Raw genomic sequence first — 22,132 nt, forward strand, 5'->3', positions numbered from 1 at the left:
GAGAGCAGGGAAGCTGGAAAATAGAGACTATTTTCAGATCTTGACAAGTTTATGAGAGTTCTAGCTACCTCTTGCTTATATGTAAACTGAAAAGGTAGAGGGAACACAATAGACTAAGTTACATAGGTACTTGCCAGGCCTTCAAAATCGGCACTTGACATGGCTTGGTGGTGTATAGCCACTGTAGAAAAACAAGATCACTACCTTACCCAGGAAAGAGCTCCATAGGATGATGATTGGTACATCTTGTAAACTAGAATATGAGGGAAATACTTTAAATAGATAATATCTACAACTGTAGTTTGGATTGCCCATTGGCTGATCGCACCGTGCCTGGAGCAAAGTAACCGAGTATAATTCTGTCTAAAACATCCTGCCCCAAAGCAAGGTGTTTAAACCCTCGGGTTCCTACATAATCTAGCCCAGTCTCCATCTTTCTCTTTTTAACATCAACGTTTCAAGATAGGTACGTAAAAATAACATAAGATAATCGTAGAAAACCCTTCAACCACACCTGACAACAAAACACTCAAAACACTTTGCAACCAAACCAAGTCCATATCAGAAACTACCATGTCACAAACACATACAGCAAAAGTTCTCATTCAGATGTCTTTTTACTCTCATCTCATTAACATAAACCTACTCTCCATTTCACTTCCGTTTTTCTCTTTCTTTCTTTCTTAACTGATATGTGTTTGTCTGCAGATAGAGGGGGGGTATAAAGAAGTTTCTTCCTTCATGAGAACAGGGAACGATGTGTTATATAAACAAACGTAACTGGAAAACCACAACCACAACAACGACCCACCCATTCCCATTCCAATTCCCTCCCGCAAGCACAAGGAACAAGTTATTCATCCAAACAAAAACCAAACCAAACCAACAACCAAAGTGACGTGTCCCTGTTCAAAAATAGACAAGAAAAGAAGAAAGAATAAAAATAAAAATAAGAACAGTAAAGTAAAATAAAAGGGGGAATCAGAGAAGACAAAGTTAAAAAATAAAGCTGTGCAAAAGAAAAACAGAAGAAAAAAACGCGGTGGAGAAATAAAAGCAAAAAAAAAAAAAAAAAAAAAAGGGACATAAAAACGGACATCCACATCATAAGATTGAAAGGCCATGACTGACACAACCACACACACTCCCACACAACTCATTCTTCCTCTCTTCCCCCAAACACCCTCCACAACCCCTTGACAACCAAAGCCAGCACCCCAATAACCACCAACCACACCACCACCAACCCCGCAACCAAAACCCTCTTCATCACATTCCAAACACCACCACCACCGCCAGTCCCCTGCCGTCCTTGCCCCCTCTAAAAGCAATTCAGGCTCCCCTTCTTCTTCTTTTTGCTAATCGTGTTCATCCTCTCCTCCAAATGCGCCCTCGCAATCTCGGCATCCCTCCTCTTCCTCCTCTCCTCCTCCACCTGCTGCAGACTCCACCTGTTATCCTGCTGCGGCTTCTCCTTCAGGTCCTTGATCTCCTGCTCCAGCTCCTGCGCCCTTCTCCTCCAGGCGTCACAATCCGCCCTCATCGCCAGCTGCTGCCTTTCCAGGTCAGTCAAGGCCTCTTCGAGGGTGGTGGTAAGCTGCTTCTCTGCCTTGAGGTGCTTTTCGATGAGGCGGATGCGCGCTTCCTGGTCTTCTTGGATCTGGGAGATTCCGCCTACGTCCTTGGAGGGGGGGCAGGGGGTGGGGGACGTGGTGCCTGAGTTGTTGGATGGGAGGGGCGGGAGGGGGATTGCTGGTGGGGGGGAGGGTAAAGAGGCGACCGAGGATGATTTGCGGACGCCGTGGCCGTTTTGCTGGGTTTGCGAGTTGGATCGTTGGGGGGTGTCGGTTGAGTCGTTGGGGAGGATGCTGTCGTATTTGGCCTGGATGATTGTTAGTCTCCGATAGCAAATAAGTAGAGGACAGCAAAAAACCTACCTGAAGAGCAGAATACTCCTCCTTGATGGCATCCAATTCGCCCTGCAATCTCACCTTGGCAGCATTCGCCTCCTCCAGCTGCTGGTTCCTCTCCGTCTGAAGCAGCGACAGCCTGTTGCTAGCAGCCTGGACCTGGTCGAAATTCTTATTAAGCTGGTCCTCAAGCTCCTCCACAAGCCGCGAGTTCTTCTTGTTCTTGACCTCGAGATCGACCACCTTCTTCTTCACCAACGCCACCTGCTCCTTGACAGGGAAGCCCTGCCCGGTAGGGCCCGTCTGCTTCTCTGACTCGGCAGCGAGCACCTCGGCCAAGCTGGCTCTAACAGCCTCGAGGTCGCGCATGATGGTGTCGTTGATGTTGGACAGCTCAACAATGTCCTGCTCAAGCTCCAGTCGCATGCCTTGCTCCTCTGACAGCGCCTTTCGGGCACCGGCAAGATCGCTGATGCGGTCGCTGATCTTCTCGACACTGACATCCAGTCCGAGAGCATAGGCTACCTGGGTGGCAACCTTCATGAGCTCTTCGCGAGCTTCTGTCAGATCACTCTCAAGCCGCTTAGTGCGGTTGGCATGCTCTGTCTTGAGAGCAGCCAGCTGAGACTCCAGATCACGTCTGCCGGCCAGCATGATCTCGTTAACATCCTTCTGGTGGGCTGACTGCAACTCGTGAACGCTCTCCTGGTGAGCCTTGATAGATTGCTCATGGTCAGAGATTGTCGCCTCGAGTTTCGCAACCAGGTCCTTCTGTTCAGCTGCTTCGCTGACCGCCTCGTCACGCTCCTTGATAGCCTGCTCCAAAGCCTCCTTCGTCTCCTGGTGCTGCTTCTCAGCCTCGGCCACCTTTGTCTGGCTGGTGTTAATGAGAGCCTTGTACTCCTCGATTTCGGTACGGAGAAAGTCGACAAGCTTCGTGTCTTCACCCCCGCTTTGCTTTGGAGTTTCACCAACTGCCCTCTCATTACCACCCTCAGGCTTCTCCTCAACCTTGACCTCCGAAAGCTTAGCAGTAAAAGAAGCAACCTGAGCCTCGAACTCGCTGATAGTCTTCTTCAGCTGCTCCTCATTATCCTGAAGAGCCTGCACAGCAGACCTGTGCCTCTCCTCCCAGGTGGACAGCTCCTTCTCCAGCTCAGCAATCTTTTCCTCACGAGCTGCCAACTGAGCAGCCGCCTCCTCGGAAGTCTCGTTCGTGGCGGCGGTAGTATTGGCGCTCACGGCCGTCTGCTTGATCAGCTCCTGCAGTTCCGCAAACTGAGCCTCCAGCTCCTTCTCCCGAACTTCATTCGCCTGCTGCAGCTCCTTGATGCGCATCTCGCTCTGCTCCAGCTGATTCCTGAGATTCGACACAACTGCCATGTCCATAGGCGAGGCAGCCTTCAAACTCGACCGTTCACGGGTCAGTCCAGAGATGATGGTCATCTTGGTCTCCATCTCCTTCTTGGCCGTCGCGACGTTGGTCTCGAGCTCCTGTATCCTCTCGGAGCGAGCGTGGAGCTCGTGCATGGCGGCGTTGAGGTTGAGCTCAAAGTTCTGCATCACATCTGGCTGATCCTCAAAGTGCTCGGCGGCGATGTTTCGGAGCGAGGCAAATGACCTGTGAGCCCGATCGATGATCATGAGTGTTTGACTAGACTTGCGGCGGATGACATGGCCGGCCTTGCCGGAATCCTCGTTGGCGGCCTGAGCCCTGGCGACCTGGGTCTTGAGCTCTTCCACCATGTCGAGGGCGTGTTGATGCCGTTCCTCCAGCTGAGCGTACCGCTCGGCCAGTTCCTTCTCTGCGGCCTCCTTCTCCGCGGCGATAGCCTTCAACCGGTGAACCTCGGTCGTGGCATCGGCGCTATTTGTGGGCTCCGTTGGCGACTCGGGAGCAGAACCAGATTTGGGCACAGCGGTGCCAGCATCCGAGACATCCAATGTCGTAGACGGAGATTCTAGAGCCGACGAAAGCTCTGATGAGAGTGACCGCATAGAAAGATGCGTGGTATCCTTGGTCTCATTAGTTCTAGCGTCAGACAGGAATGAGGTAGGTCTTGTCAGCATTGGCGATGTCACCGAGAGAATCGAATCTCGCTGGCGACTAGGGTGCTTAGCCTCGTCCACCATATCCTGCAGCTGGCCCAAAGCCCGGAGAGCCTCCTCATACTTGGCATGGAGGAGATCATACTCGTTGAGTGTCGCCTCGTGCTCAACCCTAAGACCGAGAAGCTCTTGATTCATAGTCTCGAGTTTGTCGGCCACAAACTTGGACTGAGCCGGGCTCGTGGGATACTCAAGCACCTCGCCGTCGTTGGCCAACGGCGACAATTTCCGTGGCCTCTTTTGCCCATCAACTGGCTCCTCTCCCTCCTCCGGGATATCCTCCTCTCCAATCTCGGGGATGGTCTCTTCCAGTTGACTATGGCGGCTGACATGGCTGTGGCTGCGCGAATGGTCGGCGATGCTCCGGCTGGCCGTGCGCCGGTGGCCGGCTCCGTTGGTGGCAGTGCCGTTGGCGGCTCCGACTTCGGCCTCGGGAGCCGGAGTTGTAGGCTGGATTTGATCCAACTCGTATAACAAAGAGTCCAGCTTTCCAAGGCTGCGTTGCCGCTCCACCACCTGCTCCAGCCTGTCAATCTCACGTTGCATCAGCTCAGCATCCTGGTCAGCCTCAGCAAGGCGCTCCTCCAGGGTCGAGATGTAGTTCTCACACGCAGCCTCGTTTTCGCGGACCCGGGCAATTTCTTTGCGTAACTCCATGATGATGGCTGTGTTCTTTTCCTCGCCTGACGTGTGGCCGTCCAACTTGGTCTCCAGGTCGTGCAGGTAGCTTTCGGTGTTGGCCTCGCGGTCCATGAGCTTCTGCAGCCGGGCCTGGAGCTGATTGTTGATCGTTTCGGCGTAGGCGCAGTTGGACTCTTTTTCCAGCAGAGATCCCTCGGTGCTGGACAGGGTTGCCCTGGTACTCGCTAGCGACTGTTCTAGAGACTGGATTGTCTTTTCGTACTCTAGCACAACCTGTTCCACCGCCTGCGCGAAGCTATTGGAGCGATTTAACCGCTCTGTGGCACTGTCACCCAGGTTCTTCTCGAGCTGGTTCTCCAACTGCTCCTCATCGCGAGCCCGCGCCAGCTCGGCAATGAGCTTCGCGTGCCGCTGGCTCAGAGCCGTATAATTTTCCTGGGCATCCAGTAGCTGGTTCTGGAGTTCCACCTCCCGCTCACTCTGCCGCTCGGGCCTCTCGCCTGGGGCCAGGGTGCGTCGCTCTCCCCCGCCGCGTTCTGCACTCCGGATTTGCTCCCGCAGAAATGCTACTTCGGCCTTGAGACGATCGATTATGGCCTGCTTGTCCCCCTCCTCAACCTGCTGGATCCGCGGCTTGCTCTGGATCGCTCGGGCCCTCTGCGCATATTGAACCGTATTCAACGTCTCGCTCAGGTGGAACTCGGCCGGCGTGACACAGGCAATCATGTACGTGATGGCATTCCCGCCCAGTGAGTCTTGGAGCAGTCGTGTTAACTTCGAGTCCCGGTACGACACATGCGCCCCGGCCTGTCGCGAAGACAGCTGCGAGATGACCTTGCCGAGTGCTGCCAGACCAGCATTGATCGAAATACCCTCCTTTGCCCGCTCTCCCTGGGCGCCCGTGTTCTTGAGACGCTCGCTGCCGGCTAAATCCACGAAATGCATTTTGCTGTCGGTCGTTACCAGAGATTCGCTCCCAGACAAGCCCTCCACCGGCATCGACATGCGCCTCTCTGCTCCCGTCATCGGCTTGCTCTTCTTTTGCACCAGGTTCAAGCTGAATACGGCATGGGAGCGCGACGATCGGGCGTTGATCGCTGTCGCATCCGTCTGTCGAACTATCGATCCTTGCTCCAGCACATGCATCAGGTCGTCCACCGAGTTGACTTCCACCTGTCGCAAACCGGTCAAAAGAATGTTGCCCTTGACGTCTTCGCGAATCGTGACGGCTCCCCGTTCATGAAATGGGATGGTATCGTCGACCAACAGGTCTCTCAGCTGCTCGTTGTAGATCTCGACATATGACGCGCGCAAGGTCCAGTTCTTTTCCGCCCCTTTCGTAGAACTGACAGGCGGGTTCGAGAACCGAGCTGGTGTTCGGAGCTGTGACATGGAACTGCGGTTAGGGTTGATCTTTGGACCTTCCAGCCGTTCAAACAGCGCAGTGGCGGCGCGTGGGATCACACCTGAATATCACAGTCAGCACCGTCTAGCAGTTGGCGCGGTTTGGGGAGTATACTCACCCATTTGCTCCAGACTGTCCTGGTCACCAGCTGTGCCCATCGTGTAAGATTTGCCCGCGCCGGACTGGCCGTACGCGAGAAGGGATACATTGTACCCCTGGGTAAAGGCGTTGACTCCCTCGTCTAGATACTCCCATATTCCGGCCTGGCCAACTTCGGGGCCGAACACTCTATCAAAGACAAAAAGCTTGCGGCCCTGTGGTGACTCGATCGACAGACTCGTTGGCGAATGCACCTGGACCATGGATCGCTGAAACCGCTGAGGTATAAGCTCGAAGCCCGGGTCTTCAGGCCTTAGAGGTGGGCGCACGCGAACCACTGCTCAACATGTCAGAAATGCAGGTGTCCGTGGCAGCGGTGGCACGCGAGACACACAGTCGGTGGACGGCGTGTCGGGGGTTCACCAAGCGGGATCCGAGGTATGCTGTGTACTCACCAACTTTGACGGCGGTCTTTGATTCCTCGTCCGAGGCTCTGCTTCCTCCGGCCGACTTGCCCTGCATGCTCATGCGGCTGCTACTTCTCGGAGCCGGGCGGACCATGGCGCTCATTGGCCGTGCAGGCAGTGTGCCCGGCGACGCTGGTGGTGAGCTTGCCATAGCAGCGAAGCGGGACTGGGGGCGTGGAGCTCTAATAAGTAGTAGGTCTCGATCTAATCAATCGACTTGAACCGGCGCGGTGGGACGGGCCACTCGATTTTTGCCGCAGTCGTCCTTGAGCTCGTACAGGTAGGTACAGCTAGGCCCAATCGTGGAACGTGTGACGGGACGAACCGTCTCTCGGTGGTTAAAAGGGAAGAGGCAGAAGAGGCAGAGGCAGAATATTCGTCTGTCTGTCGAATAGCAACGACCCCGCAAAAGGGCTTATGCTTCTGCACTCGGTCGTCTGGCAGGCGTCATATGTTTTGTCGTTGGAAATTCGTGAATTCTCCTGTGTGTCGTCGGCGGGTATTCTGGGGGAGTTGCTGTCTGATGCCAGGGGCGCTTGGAAGGTCCCCTTGTTTATTTGATTGCGCCGACAAGGGTGGCGCAAATTACAAACGCGTCCCCTGAAGCTGCGCCGGGGGTCGATTGGGGCCGATTGGGGTCCCTGGAGTCGCTTCGCTATAAAGTTATCGACTCCGGATGCGAACCGGGACGACACGATCGCACAAAACGCAACGTCGAGAGCCTCTCGCTTCCAGGCTGGTGATGTTTTTTTTTTTTTTTTTGTGTTTCGTTCTCTCTTTTTTTTCTGTCTATCGCTCTGCCAGTCAATGGCTTGTTAGTCACTGTATGTGTTTTTCTGGTGGCTCGATGCGGTGAGACGGCGGCTCAGGAGAAAACTCTGAAGATTTTCCCTTCAGCTGCGAGCTCAGGTTTGTTGGCGAGAGAGGTACCGAGCAGCCCACTCAGAAGCCAGAACAAGCAAGCAGTGGCAAGCAGTGGCAAGCAGTTGAACACACAAATAGATATTGCAGCAGCAGAATAATAATGACAGCTCTTTCACTCACCGTTTCCCTCAGCAGCAAACTTCTCCCACAAACAGCTACCCTGCGGAATTTGTCAGTTCTCTTCCAGTCCTTCAGTGTCACCACACAGGCCGTGTTGGGGGTGCCCGAGGCGGGACGGCCTTGCAGCGTTAGCTCGAGTAGAACCAAGCAACCAGATGCCAAAAGGGGACTAGCTCCCAGTGCGCACATCAGACGGCGGCTTCCCTCCGTTCTGGGGACGCGGTGCTTCCCCTGTAAAGGCCGAACGCTCTGGCCACCAGGTGACAGCTGGGCTTCCTATGGTAGACCTGACTCCCACTCTACGGATATTTCAAAGTCACCGGTGGACTCGGCCGCCGAGATCTAAGGTGGTGAAGGACGAGACAACACCCATATATCGGACATTCCGTCTGTTCCAGCAACTTTGGACATGACGATCTGCCTTTCCAGATCTTGTTTGTGTGCTTCCATGTCCACAGTGGAGTCTGGGATGAGCTGCATCTGAACTTCTCGCCCAGAGGTGCAGCACAGGGTTGCAACTTCTCCTGGATTGGACGAATTTAGCTGCAGAACAAGGCACCAGTTTTCATCCACTCACTGTTTGGGGGAGCACTATCTGCAGGCACAACACCACTATTCGGCAGCACCATCCAATGATGGACTAGTTTCTACCTTCTACGCCTCTTCCTCCAGACCTCGATAATCTGATCGGTATCTTCAGAAGGGGCCACAAGACGGAACAGGTTACAGACAGCAAACATAATCGGCCTGTTATCGTCAGTGTCAACCCCCACCTAGCATCCCCCAACTTGAAGAAGCAAAGTTGCACCACACCATTCGCATTCCAACAAGAAAAGATCACCAGACGCAGCAAAGATTTGCTCAATCAGGTGCCCCAGCCCCTCTTTTGGCCACCAGTCAGACGCTTGATAGCTCCGGCTGCCGGGCCCAAAGATATCCGTCCCGGCTGGCCGGTGCGGTACGGGACGGCTTACCTTGCTTACCTAGGTCCTCCTCCCGTCCCCAAGACGTCCATCCTCACCCCCCAATAGTCCGGTCCGGAGAAATCGGTGATGTACATGTGCCTCAGCAAATAACCGCAGCGGAGAATTCCTCTTGATGGTTAAAAATGTCCAGCTGTCACCCGCCAGTGTGATCAACTCCATGTTCAAAGTGTCCGCACTCAAACAGGACAGCTGATAGGCGGGACCACAGTTTCAGAATCTCTGGTTTTGCAGCACATCGCTCAGCAATGCCGCCGACATGCAACGCCTTGACCCCTTTTCCTTCATGCAAAGTCTACAGAGTGTAGAGCCCATGCATAGAACTCCAGTTACAACCAAGCTTGATGAGTTTCTAAAGAGACACGGCATATAGCTTCATGGATCATGAAACCATGACATATGTTTCTTTCTTGCAATATATACTGCCATGCAACTGATCCCTTCATGATCCCACTGTCATCCTCCTCGGTCTCGAACTCGTCTTTCACACCCGACAGACACGCCTGTGATACCCCATGGGGAGAGGCCACCGGAGATTTACTAGTCTCCCCCCTCCTCACCGGCGTTCCCATCGGAGCGGAGCGGTGCCGTATTCCCGCTCCCCGGAACCCGGTCCGATAGCAAAGGAAACGTTTCTTTCCCAAAGCAGAAATGTTTTGGAAATCCCTCTCCCCCTTCAATTCAACCCTTGAGACATGTGCGCTCGGTTCTTTGGTGTGGGGAAGAAAACGGCCGTGCGCACGGACGGTATCTGCAAGAGGTCGAGACCCGAATCCATCACGACATCAGGACCAACTTTAGAAATTGCCTTTTTCCAAGGCGGAGAGCGGCGAGAAGTTCATCCTTCTTCTTATAGTGAGAGGAGAAGGAGGTCCGAGCAATGACCACTCTGGTAAGTGATCACCAATCATGGCGTAGATCGACCACGTGCGATTATTCCCCGAATGGTTGTTTTATCTTAGCTATTCCTATTCTCCGCCCTGGAGACCTCCGTACGGCCGTACATGGCTTGCCTTAGAGACGGATGAGGAAGGCACACACTCGGAATATCTGCAGCTAGCAGAATGGAGATGTTGAGGAAATTATTGGCATTGAAATGGGGTTTGACAGGTGAAACTTCTAAACTTGACATTGACGACCGTTGAAAGCGGGGCTTATTCCTGGAGAGCCGACAGGGGTGGCAGGCAGTTAAGCTTCTCACGTGATATGGCGCTAGGTTCGCGCGCTTTATGGCGCGTCTCTTTAGCTAACGAGAAACTGTCTCAACTCCAGAACGTCGGCGTTGTGTTGTTGCCCCCCGACGTCATTTAAAAATGGCCGGCACTTGAGGGTCCCCAGAAACAACACTACTCCACAAGCAACACATCACGTTACAAGGATCTCTTGGTTGCGCCTCTGCCTCATATACGATGACCGAGATTGTCGATCTTCTCTCGAGCTCTCCGCCTCGGCCACCCACAGCTCGCCAACCATCTCTCCCGGCTGCAGGCTCCAAACGGCCCCCACCTAGGGAGAAATCACCAATTATCGAAGATGCCCTCTTCGTCTCGGACGATGATTTGGCAGCTAACCCAGTGGTTGGAACTGGGTGGTCATGGAAAGGGCTTAACGCAGAAGGACCAGCGACCAAGAAGCGCCGGATAAGCGCAGCAGACTCAATCGTATCGAGTCCAAAAAGGAACTCTCCGTCATTGGCAGCTTCGATTCCTCCACCTTCTGCGCAGCCCAGGGATCAGCAACGGAGTAGCTCTGTCCCTAAAGGAGTAAAGAACATTGGGGGAAAGTTCTACCGACCCGGGCTTGATGATTCGGAAGGTGAAATGGATGATGACCCTTTCCGAAGCCCGTCACCTAAGGGGAAAGAGGTTGTATCTACGCGAAGGGGATTCGACCAGCCAGAAATAGACCTTTTGTCTGACGATGAACCGGACACTGACCCTTTCAGATGTTCGCCACCTAGGGGCAAGGAGACTGCATCAACGCGGAGAGGTCTTGACCAGCCAGAAGTGGACTTTCTGTCTGACGACGAGCTTTTTGTGAGCGAGACACCCCAAGATAAGGGGAAACAGCCGATGCCAGCTGTACCGAAGCGGAATCTTATGGCGGAGGATATCATCTCAAGCTCGCCGGCGCTGACGCAGCGAGCAAAGAGCACACTCAGCAAGACTGCTGACTGGGATCCTATCTCGAGCTCGGCGCCCATTCCAGCCTCTGATATTGGCCACCCGCCGGAGCCATCTCGTCCCTTCCGCAAGACTTGGTCAGAGGTCATTTTGCTTGACGATTCTGACGACGCCATGGATGATGTGGACTCCGATAGAGACGATCTCCCTGATATTATGGACCTTGCCAGTTCCAAGCGAAAAACCACCTCTGGGTCAACCTCTAAGCGGCCGCCGACAGTTACCGAATCAAGGAACAAGAGGTTCACCACAGGTGTCTTATCAGCCAATGCTGTTGACCTCCCAGATGAGGAGATAAAACGCAACAAACGAAAACCCCCGCCGAAAAAGCAGCAGAGAAAGCAACCGAAGCCGCCGCCCTCGCCGCCGAAAGAGAGCGCAAGCGTCTCGAGAAAGAAGCCGCCAAAGAAACCAAAGCCTTTGAAAAGAAAAAAGCAGCCGCCCTCGCAGAAGTGAACAAACTTCGCACCGACAAAAAGGTCTCTACCCCCGAAATGATTGTCGACCTCCCCATCGGCCTCAACCCAACCATCAAAATCCAGGCCGAGAAACTTCTAAAAGACCTCTCCGTCCAAGTCCAATCCTCCCGCTCCCCGGTTAACAACATCGTCCGCTGGAAGCGAAAGGTAGACGCGGAATACAACCCTGCCCTTTCCATCTGGGAACCTGTTCCCCATCGAACCGACACGGAGAAGTACGCCATGGCTATCATGCCCGCCGCTCGGTTTGTGGAGTTATGCCTCTCCCCATCCATCCCAAACCTGGACTCGCATGTTTCCTCAATGAAGTCCAGTTTTCCCGGATTTACCTTGATCTACCTAATCGAAGGCCTAAACCCCTTCCTCCGCAAGAAAAAGTCCGCTCGAAACAGGCAGTTTGTCTCCGCCGTCCGTGACGGACTTGATCACCCTTCTAGCACCCAGCCCAACCTGCCGGCCAACAACAACCAAAAAATAATCAACGAAGACCTCGTCGAGGAATCCCTCCTCCAGCTACAGCTTGTTCACTCAGCTCTCATCCACCACACCAACGCCCCGATTGAAACCTCGCAGCAAATCGCCGTTTTTACTCAGCACATCTCCACTGCGCCGTACCGGCGGTTGAGGGATCAGACGAATGACACCCAGGCGGGGTTCTGCATGGACTCTGGGCAGGTCAGGACTGGGACCGAGACGAAGGATATTTATGTGAGGATGCTGCAGGAGGTTGGGCGGGTCACGAAGCCGATCGCGGTGGGGATTGCGCAGGAGTATGAGAGCGTGAGTCGGTTGAAGAGGGCGATGGAGGAGGAGGGGCCGTTGATACGGGAGACGGTGAGGAAGGGGACGAATAGGGATGGGGGGTTTAGTGATCGGGCGGTTAGGCAGGCTATTAGTAGGCGGGTGCATAAGATATTGCTGGGGAGGGATGGGGGGAGTAGTGATATTTGATGGGGGGGCGCGGACGGGATGTGAAGGCGAGCGTGTGTAGTATTATATATATGTGCGTGAGTTTGGAGGATCTTGAAAAACACAATGGGATACCACCACCACAGAGTTAGGATATTTCTTAGATTATCAACATTACAATAATCTTATAATACCATCATGTCAAGCTAATCTCACATGTCAAATCATGCTCCTTTGCCAGCCTCAATCTTCCGCTCCAATGTACTCCTGCCCCCAATGCCAGCAAACAGTGTTTAAAACAACCCGCTCCCTCAGCTTACTTTCCCCCCTCCCCCATCAACCCCTCAGCAGCCTGCACCACGACCTCCACCACCTCCCTCCTCTTACTCCCCTTAGCACACTCCATCAACGCCTCCACCGCCCCCCCCTCCACCAACTTCCCCCTCGCCAGCCTCCCCACCTCCCCCTCAGAAAAAACCATATTCCTCACCACCACCGCCCCCCGATGCCTCAAATCCTCCCTCTCATCCCTACAAAGCCCCAACACAACCTCCACCCCCCTCTCCAGCCCCACAACCGCCCTCACCACCTCGTCAAACCCCGTCAAACTAGCCAGCGCGCCCCCCGCCGCGCTCCTCGTCTTGGGGTCCTCCGCATCAGCCAAAGCAACAATAACCTTGACCCTATTCTTCGCCTTCGGACTCCCATCCCCAAACAACGCAAGGGTTTGCTCCGGGTCCTGAACCAAATTGCACACCAACTCCACCGCTGCCGTGCAGACCCTCGAGTTGGGATTAAACAGTTGTTCTTCTACATCATCCCACGCCGTCCGAATAATAGACTTTCTCGTGTCATCGTCCGTAGAGGCGAGGTTGGTGAGCGCCATAAGCGACTCAAACGTAGGCAAGAGGTCCCTCCTGTCCGCGGTGGGGTCTGGGGTGAGGATAGACGCCAACGGTCTGATAGCCGCGCTCTGCGGGATCGGTCTCGTGCCCCCAAACACAAGCGCCGGGTTGGTAGAGATCAAAATCCTCGCTAGAGCCTGGGCAGCCGCACGTTTAGGTCCGTTTTCCGTTTCTGGGAGGGCCGTCCATGCGGCGATGAGGAGACGGACAGCCCCTTGCTGTGCGAGTTGACCGCGGAGAGGGGGAGGGGTGGAAAGGGCGTGGATGATGGATATGATTAACGCCAAGGAGGCCGCAGAACCACTCTTGCTTTGCTTGATAAGGACTGGTGTAAGCCCAGCCTCGAAAACGCGTTTGCATCTTTCTGTGACGTGCTCGTCTTCGTTTAGCGGGTCAACCTGCTGTAGTTTTCCAGCAGCGTTGGCATAGGCCTTGAGCTGCCGTATCCTTTTCTCTTCGTCTGTTTCGATGGGTCGGTATCTGGTCAGATTGGCAAAAATGCTGAGCGCGCCGTAAATCATCGGGGACCTGGGAGGGGCTTCATCGAGAGCCTTGACAAGACGTTTCAGTGTCTCGGAGTCTTTGGACAAACTTTCCTTCACCTTGGGTTGGAGAGACGCGTAGGCTAAGCCCTCGATCGACGGCTGGACATGCTCGATTTCATCTTCGTCTAGCAGCATCCTGGTGAACCGCTTAGATAAGTCCTCGATGCTAGTCGTCGCCGGTTGTATCCTGGATTCCGGGCCGGCGGTGGCTGCGGTAGATGGAACTGCCTTCAAGCGTGATGTCAGCCAGACATCATCACCATGAAAAGGCAGCACAAAATACGTCAATAAGGGGGAGTAAGGATGTGTTGGCTGACCCTCAGTTTCGCCAGTACCACTGCTGCGAGGTTCTGGACTTGCAGAGAGTGTCGTCTCATAGAAATAGATCCCTCCTGGAGGTGCATGTCAGGGTCGACCGTATGCATGGACTTGACGGCGTCGTCGGGATCCTGCTCGACGATCTCCTCAAGCCACTCTGTGCAGTACTTTCGGACAGCCTCTCGGCAAGCCGAGTTCATGCAGGCGGCATTCAGCATCTCCAAGCACGCCGTCTCGACCTTTCTGCTTTTCCATTTCCGCCTCATAAGCGGGCCTAGACTGGCAAGAAAACCTTCACTCAGGAACAGCTCGGATGTGAGATCGGGTACAATAGGGAAGATGGTGGCAGCGACGCAGAAGGCAACAATGTAGTCATCGTAGGTCCCCCGTCGGACTCGGTCATGGAAAAACTCGGCCAATTTCTTGCCGCCATCCTCGCCGGCAGCTTTGAGGTAGGCAGAGGTACATAGTGCGGCGTGGGCGCGTACGACGTCGGGCTGTCTCATGTCGAGGTAACATAGTATGGTATCGACACAGTCGCTATCAATCACAGTCGTGACAGATGTCTCGCCCTTCTTGGTAACCTCGACGTCATCGTTAAGAAGTCGTGTTAGTTCGCCGAGTTCTCTGACAGTCTCTTCGTCCTCCTTTCCACCTTCCATAAGACCTGCGAAGATGAGCAGTGTCTGATCCAGCCTTCCCAGAGGCTCGGGCGCCGCCGCGGCCGCTTCGGCTACGGTAGCCATGTGATTTGTTTGTGACTGATGTTGATGTGTGTTGAAGGTTGGTGATTTTGTGGCTGCAGTAGTGTAAATGTTAATCTTCGGAGGATAAGGTTTGGTAGGGTCTGGTTAGGTCGGCGGCGGGTAGGTTTTTGTCAAAGGGATGGCAGGTGTGAGACAAGATGTAGGCGTATAGATAGGTGAGATAAGATGAATCGAAATCAAACGTAGGATTCAGGTGCTTATCAATCGCAGGCGTCCAGGATATGGAAAAGTGACGAATAAAAGGGCAGAGGATCGACCAGACCCGGAGTAACGTGACAAAGTGTCCAGAGCCCGCCAATCTGGAAAGTTAACCTCAAATCTGTCGTGACACGAGAAAGAGCCGCCCTCTGGGGATGGCAGTTGCCCCTCGATGCTGGCTGATGGAGCTCTCTCCTTTAGCATCTGATTGCGCCCCCACCCCCACGAATAGCGGCCCAAGCCAGCTTAGCGCCATCTCTATTGGAGGGGTGCGTGAACAAAATAATAGGACTCCAACATGCCTCGAAAGTCAATGAACAGATCTCAGATGATGATCAGCAGACCTTTTAACTCTCTTTCAAGGCCTCTTAACTATTTTTTAATGCCTTTCAACTTCTTTCAAACCTTTATTAACTATTTGAGGTCCTTTGACTATATTGAACTATATTGACGGCCTATTCACTATCTTTGAAGGTCCCTATTTTCTTGTCCACAACGTGGAGGGGTACCCCGAAGCGGTCTTAGCCTCACGTGGAAGCGCGATGCCAGCCAGGATCGACCAGGGTTTCTTCTTGACTTTTTATCTTCAGGACGCGTTCTATCGCAATTGAGCCAGAATACGCGACGGACCTTCCCTGCCAAGTTCAATGTATTCGAGCAAAGACGGCCCACTGAAAATCGACTCCAGCTGAGTAAAGCCTTGCGCGCCACTTCAACCATACGTGACGTGACGTCTTGACGACTACCTTATCTATCTACGAATTACGGTTTACCGAACAGGACATATTTGATCCAACCCCTCATCGATTTCAAGTGCCACTGCTCTGACGAAGAACTCAATCCAAAACACCTCGCCGCGCAGCGGGAACGGCTCGAAAAGAATGAGCGCCCAAGATGCGGTGGACGCCTCCGAGCACTACGAGGTCTCCAAGCTCGAAGATGTGCCCTCGTTGACCACCATCATCATCGATACAAACCCACGCGCTTGGGCAGCACTGGGGGACGTTCTTCCACTCTCAAAGGCCATTGCCAATATCCAGATATTCATCAACGCCCACCTAGCGTTAAGCAACACAAACCAGATCGCCATTTTAGCCGCACACACGAACCGAGCTGTATGGCTGTATCCAACGCCCCCAAAACCACCATCAGAGGATGTTGAGATGCGAGATGCCGGCAAGACGGATACCTTCTTAAACACAGCGAATAAATTCCCACAATACGCCCAAATCGAACACGCCCTCGTAACCTCCCTCCGTGAGCTCATCGGGAGCACGATACCACCGGACCTCAACGAGACCACAACTCAAATGTCAGGCGCCTTAACACTCGCCCTAGCCCATATGAACAAGACGGCGCTTGCCTATAGTGCGAGCCAGGCACTCTCCAACTCTACTGCAGGAACCACTGCCCCGGGCACAACCGCAAGCACCGGTTTGGTCGGTTTTCACGGCCGTATCCTCGTCATCTCCGTCTCCGACTCCGCCGCCTCCCAATACATCCCCACCATGAACGCCGTCTTCGCAGCCTCCATGTCCCGAATCGCCATCGATACCCTTGCCCTCCGAGGCAGTGCCACCTTCCTCGAGCAAGCCTCTTTCATAACCCAAGGCACATTTATTCAAGCCGCCGACCCTCAAGGCATCCTACAGTACCTCATGTTCGGTTTTGGAGTGGGTAGCGCATCTTCCGGGCTTTCAGCAGCACAGAATGACGGCTCCGGGCCACTGATGGGCAAACCAAAAACAGGCAAACAAAGAGAGGGAGATGAGCTGAGGAAGCCGGTGGGAGAATGCCTGTTTACGCCGGCGGCGGACTCGGTAGATTTCAGGGCCGCGTGTTTCTGCCACAGGAACGTAGTGGACACGGGGTTTGTTTGCAGTATCTGCTTGAGCATCTTTTGTGAGCCACCGCCTGGGGACGAGTGTTTGACCTGTGGGAATAAATTGGCGGTGGGGGACTATGGGATGATCAAGACACCGGATGGGTTGAACGTGGAGCCGGCTAATGCGAGATTGGCGCCTTCTCCGAGTGCTAAGAGAAAGAGGAAGTTGGAGGCCAATGGGGAATAATCCAAGAGTTTATTAGGGGCGGCTTTCAGGGCGTTGAATGCAGAAAGAGCGAGATACAGGCGTTTTATGATTTTCAAGCAAAAGCATAGGGTTCTGGACTGGACCGGGGGCGTTAGGGAGAAGTATTACCTTCTGGTATCACAGCGCAAAATAAGACTCGATGGGGCGTTTTGTCCCCCTGGAAATACCATAAGGTTTCATTGCGAATTATAACTCAACTCTCTAAGCCCTTACAATATCCCACTTCAACTCCTTGATACTGACCTCATCACCAGCCTTTTCGTCATACTCGAACCACTCCCCTTCGTTGAGCTCTACGCCGGTGAACTTAGTGTTGGACTCTAGGCCGTCGACCTCGAACTCGCCCTCGGGGATGAATTCTACGAATTCGAGGCCGCGGCAGTCGAAGGTGATGATCTTTTGGGACTTGGGTGGCTCGCCTTGTTGGTAGGGGGTTGGGGCGGTTTGGATGGAGGCGGAGGATTCGCGCTTGCAGTTCTTGCACTTCCAGACAAAGTTGGCTTCGCCGCGGGAGCCGGACATTTCGTTTTCTTCCTGTGGGCGGGTGTGAGTGGTGAAATGAGTGAGTGTGGTGTGAGTTGGGGGGGAGGGGAGATCATACAAATCTGCTGACGCCTACGGGTTTGGGGTGGACTTCTCTGCAGGAGGTGCATTGGACTTTGAAGGTGTACCAGAAGGGGTGTTCTTTTGTGTCGGTTGGGCGGAGGTTTGTTACTCTGTGGGGGATGGATGTAAGCTATGAGCTCATGATATGGAAGAGCCGAGATACGTAAACATACCCGGAGAGCTCGGCTGTGAGTGTGAGGGCGAACATGTTGTGAGATTGGTCCTGGCTCTAGTGCCAAGGGATGAGTGAAGATGTGTATATGTATGAAAGAGCTTGGACAGCCGACGCAAGGATGAGCTTCTCGTGATGGGCGCGATGGAGGGGCACTCCTGCCCCGCTGGTGTTGAGACCGTGGGGCCCCATACAGCTCGTGTAATTACTGGGTATTACACCATAATTACACAACTTGGCGCGGGAGCTCGGGCCACCCCGCCTTCGTGATTGCTCAGCTCAGTTGAGGTCACAAAAAGCTCAGGGCCAGTCAACACTTTGAGCTCAGCCCACTAGACTGCCCGACAACACAACACCAAAATACCCAGTCGGTCCCGACACAAGATTGGCCGGCATGCCCCGAGGATGACAAGCCTTTGGTCAATGGCAGCCCGGCTGCAGGGCTGCCACTGTCGGGCGTGCCATCGAACCACACACACCCTAGCCCGACGGTCGCCGCCGACAAGGGTGACGCCATTGACGACCAGTGCCCAAGCCCACGGACGACGAAAGGTTCTGGCCAGCGATGTCTTTACCGCCTGCTACACGGCTATCATGGCCACGGCCGCCGTGTTTGATGCTGGGCAGAAGGATCGTCGGAGACGAGAGCTCGACGAGAAGATTGAAGAGACAAAGCAGAGTTTAGCTGCACTTGCCGAGGCAAACGGGCACAGCTTGGAGATTGATCAAGCGACTGGGGCTCCAGAGCCATCTGAAGACCTCATTGAGGAAGCCACTCAACAACTCTCGTCGTCCTCGACCGCTGAGAGCACAGTCGAGCCAACGCCCCAACCACCACGGCAAGCTGGGCGGAGACGACGACCAATACCTCGGCCGCGGCCCGAGCAGGAGAAGCTAGCTCCACCACCACCAACGACGTTACGATACGTCTTGAACCATATATGCAAGACTAGGATGGTCACTCCGTATGAGAAATCACACAAGCTGTCAAGACCAGCTACAGGCTCTGCAACGTTGAGTGTCTTGAGTAACGCCTTGGCTGAGGAGGAAGCCATGATGAAGCCGTTGACCCCGGAGCCGGTGACCGAAATAGCCAGGATGAAAACAGTCGCCATGGTCAATAGTCTGGTCGACCGGCTCATCAAAGTGGCTTATTGGAGGACAGAGAAAGAGGCACCAGGAACGCATCCAGCGCTAAACAGCCCCGACTCTGCGCAGACTATGGTCAAGATGCTCCGGTCAGACGGGAACCCGCGCTACAAGGACACTTTCTTGAACGCAGAAGATGCCGCTCGACAGAGGGCTCGCTTGAACGAAGCCAATATGAAGGTTATCTCCGAGTTTAACCCATGGAGGAGGGAAAGATTTGTGGCCAAGATTTGCTTCAATATTCTCACCTGCGAGGTGTCTCCTTCGATCCAAAACTACAACACTCTTATATGGGGGTTCACGAATCTTGGGGAGCACGACCTCGCCCAAGCCGTGGTGGATTCATTCCTCAATGTCAGTCGCTTCCGGCCAACGCAGGCGACACTGCTGTGTCTACTCTATCACTACCGGGCAAGCCGCGATATTCTGGGCTTCCATACCATTCTTCGGCGATTTTTCGGTCACGATTCCCGGGGTATGAGATTGCGTAGGAGGGTGGCTATCACCCACTTCAAACGAGATCGCCATCAAGGAATCAACCGCCTTTGGTGGGCTGTCGAGGGAGACGTAGCTAGGATACGGGGCTACTACGTCCAGCGCGTCCCGCTAAGCCAGCCGATCATGGAGGCTATCATTGAAGGCCTGCTGGATTTTGAACGCACCCTAGATGCTGTTCAGCTGACCCAGGCTTGTCTGAACGAGAGTTGGGCCCCCAATGCCGATCTTTTCAGGCGATTATGCGAAATCATCGTAACACATGGCGATTGGGTAAGCGCGAAGGCGCTCATCCAAGGTCGCCTCGCAAAACTCAACCAAACCACATTTTTGCTGTTGGGCTCAGGAGACGGGAAACGTCCAGGCTTGCTGAACTTTTCGGCTGCTAGACAGTTTAGGAGAGTCTTGGCCATGACGAAGACGTTGTGGATTCATGATCAAAACACGGCCTGGCTCCAAGCTGGCGCAGAAAGGTTACGACACCTGGAGACAGCGCTCTGGCTCCTGGGGGTTCAGTCTAACCTTCATTTTGAGAGATATACGACGCGGAGATTGGAGAGCATTCTTCGCTCGGCACGGTCCCTTACAGCTGATCGTATCGACCTTGTGAGCTCTGTCGTCGATAACATTGCCAAGAGGCACAGGTCGGAGGCTGAATTTCTCAAACACCTAGAGATTCGGGAAACTGTCAATGCCATGCACCGCGAATGCGAACTCACCAGGCAATGGCGGGAGCAAATCGAGCATGGCATTTGCGAGTGGCTGGCCAGGAAATTCAGGTTTGGAGCTCTGAGGAGGGCAGAAAGCTACCTCAACCCAGCGATACCATTCACCAAACGATTCCGCCAGGCCATTCGGTTTGGGACGCCAGGGACGCCAGAGTATGAAGTTGCGGGGATTTTCAGGGAAGCGCAGGAGCTAGAGCAGGAGATGAAGATTACCCTTGCCAGGGCGCTGCCGCGGAGGTATATTGAGGAGCTGAAGCCGAGGTTGACCGAGTCCGGGGATATGCACTGGAAGAATCTGGCGTATACTTTCTCGAGGTATCTGTACGATTTCCAGGATGGGATGGCGGCGGAGGAGGAGAGGGCGAGACAGGCGTTTGAGTTGGGCTTTGGGACGCAGCTGAGTAGGCAGGTCTCGCTGTTGTTGGGGTATACGGCATGAACATGGAATGGGGGTGCATCGAGATGGATGGCTGTGTATATATACATTTGCATGGTTGTGGATTAGGATACTGTACAAAAGGAATGAGAAGGCTGGGGAAGGGGGTTCTAGGCCAGGTAATAGTGTTAAGCTAGTACAACTGGGACTGGCTTGTATCCTGGAAGAATGGGATGCTTGTCTACTGAATGGCGAAGAGAGGACTGCAAGTATACAATCATCACCCAGCGGGATCCCATTCTATGTCATATTAAAGAGCATGACCTAGACGAGGTTTCCGCGAGTGATGACTGTATTCTTGGTGCTTTTTACCGACGTCGCTTGACAGCGTTCCTTTCTTTGGGGAAACGAGTCTGACTTGTACGCGCTCAACACTACCACTCGGCCACAGAGTTCTTTGACTCGGGCCAATTGATCATCTCTGTGTTGTTACATTGATGTTGGCATTTTGCGTGGTGGGCGCAGCAGGGCATTGGTCACTTTCGACTCAACATAACAGAAACAGTTTACATGTGCCGATGTCTAGACAGTGATGCTCACAATTTTTGCCGTCGGGGATATCAGCATGCTCCAACAAGTGGCGATATCTGCAATAGCCCCCATGCTGACATGTTCTCATCATCCCAAGTTTGCACTCTTTCTCTCTACCTACATCATCGACAGCCCATCTCCCGACCTGATCGGACCGTACCAGACCCAACCTCGCGACCTACCCGGGGACGGGACTCACCCGCTTACGCCACGCAAATGCCGACGACAGATCAACAAGTCAGCAGAAGCAAACTTGAAAATCACACAGATCACGAGTTCAGACGACGGTGATCACCCAACAGCAAGCCACGGGAGAGCAAAATAAGAAGGGGAGCAGGCAGTGTGGAAATCATTCCTGCCTTTCTTTCCAAGGTAACCAATGTTCTGGAATCTCTGGGACTTGGTATGGACCGTGATAGGGGGTTGGTCAATGGATAAAATGTCCGTCACCGCTACCGCGCTGCCCGCTCCCGCTATCATGCTTGATCCGATCTCCAAAACAACCGTCACACGTGCACAGAGGGGAGGGGGGAGGAAGGACAGAAATAGTCTCTGGGTGAGGCTGGTTGAGGATCATTGTCCGTGTGTTGACGCTGGTTTATGCGAAAGCACGCAACATGTTGACGATGATTGACGCGCCTGGAAAATCGCATGAAGAAGGAGAAGAGTTTCTTGAAGCGCTGGCCAATGGGAGCGAGTCTTGGTTCAAACGTCGCGATGGAAATTGGGGGGTGTTGTAGCTGTGGTGGAGAACCGGGGAGGATGAAACTGGTGGTCTCCTTAATGAGTTGGAGTTGGGGACTGGGGAGAAGGGAGTCTCGAAACTGGACCCCTGATGAGGGGATAAGGTCTGGGCAGGGCTGGGCAGGGCAGAGGATGTTGATGGCGGTGGTGATGATGGTAAGGAAGGATGCCAACGAAATGATATTGTTGTACAAACTTGGAATCCGGAGAGGGTG

General features: G+C 53.9%; 7 protein-coding genes across 7 annotated transcripts; 3 read left to right on the forward strand and 4 right to left on the reverse strand.

Moving 5' to 3' along the window:
* Positions 1-273: 273 nt before the first annotated feature.
* QC762_307390 (uncharacterized protein) lies at positions 274-6,783 on the reverse strand (the record flags this gene model as incomplete). The annotated part of the gene is made up of 4 exons (XM_062889031.1): positions 274-1,882; positions 1,938-6,127; positions 6,185-6,502; positions 6,621-6,783. 4 exons carry the CDS (start codon positions 6,781-6,783, stop codon positions 1,322-1,324), a joined length of 5,232 nt encoding a protein of 1,743 aa, XP_062744972.1. The 3' UTR covers positions 274-1,321.
* Positions 6,784-7,287: 504 nt separating this feature from the next.
* Positions 7,288-8,238, reverse strand: QC762_0055880 (uncharacterized protein; the record flags this gene model as incomplete). The annotated part of the gene is made up of 2 exons (XM_062883548.1): positions 7,677-8,238; positions 7,288-7,368 (listed from the first exon to the last, which is right to left on the reverse strand). The coding sequence occupies exons 1-2, from the start codon at positions 7,863-7,865 to the stop codon at positions 7,288-7,290; spliced, it is 270 nt and encodes an 89-aa protein (XP_062744973.1). The 5' UTR covers positions 7,866-8,238.
* Positions 8,239-10,068: 1,830 nt separating this feature from the next.
* Positions 10,069-12,272, forward strand: QC762_307400 (uncharacterized protein; the record flags this gene model as incomplete). The annotated part of the gene is made up of 2 exons (XM_062889032.1): positions 10,069-11,095; positions 11,176-12,272. The coding sequence occupies 2 exons, from the start codon at positions 10,069-10,071 to the stop codon at positions 12,270-12,272; spliced, it is 2,124 nt and encodes a 707-aa protein (XP_062744974.1).
* Positions 12,273-12,546: 274 nt separating this feature from the next.
* SHE4 (SWI5-dependent HO expression protein 4) lies at positions 12,547-14,744 on the reverse strand (the record flags this gene model as incomplete). The annotated part of the gene is made up of 2 exons (XM_062889033.1): positions 12,547-13,908; positions 13,998-14,744. 2 exons carry the CDS (start codon positions 14,742-14,744, stop codon positions 12,547-12,549), a joined length of 2,109 nt encoding a protein of 702 aa, XP_062744975.1.
* A 1,100-nt stretch (positions 14,745-15,844) lies between these two features.
* On the forward strand, positions 15,845-17,035 carry TFB4 (RNA polymerase II transcription factor B subunit 4; the record flags this gene model as incomplete). Its single annotated transcript, XM_062889034.1, has 1 exon — positions 15,845-17,035. One exon carries the CDS (start codon positions 15,845-15,847, stop codon positions 17,033-17,035), a length of 1,191 nt encoding a protein of 396 aa, XP_062744976.1.
* Positions 17,036-17,155: 120 nt separating this feature from the next.
* On the reverse strand, positions 17,156-18,015 carry QC762_307430 (uncharacterized protein). Its single transcript, XM_062889035.1, has 3 exons — positions 17,836-18,015; positions 17,658-17,772; positions 17,156-17,590 (listed from the first exon to the last, which is right to left on the reverse strand). The coding sequence occupies exons 1-3, from the start codon at positions 17,868-17,870 to the stop codon at positions 17,258-17,260; spliced, it is 483 nt and encodes a 160-aa protein (XP_062744977.1). The 5' UTR covers positions 17,871-18,015; the 3' UTR covers positions 17,156-17,257.
* Positions 18,016-18,239: 224 nt separating this feature from the next.
* QC762_307440 (uncharacterized protein) lies at positions 18,240-20,645 on the forward strand (the record flags this gene model as incomplete). Its single annotated transcript, XM_062889036.1, has 1 exon — positions 18,240-20,645. The coding sequence occupies one exon, from the start codon at positions 18,240-18,242 to the stop codon at positions 20,643-20,645; it is 2,406 nt and encodes an 801-aa protein (XP_062744978.1).
* Between the last annotated feature and the right edge of the window lie 1,487 nt (positions 20,646-22,132).

This window comes from Podospora pseudocomata, chromosome 3, assembly GCF_035222375.1.
Source record: "Podospora pseudocomata strain CBS 415.72m chromosome 3, whole genome shotgun sequence".
NCBI classification, from domain to species: Eukaryota; Fungi; Ascomycota; class Sordariomycetes; order Sordariales; family Podosporaceae; genus Podospora; species Podospora pseudocomata.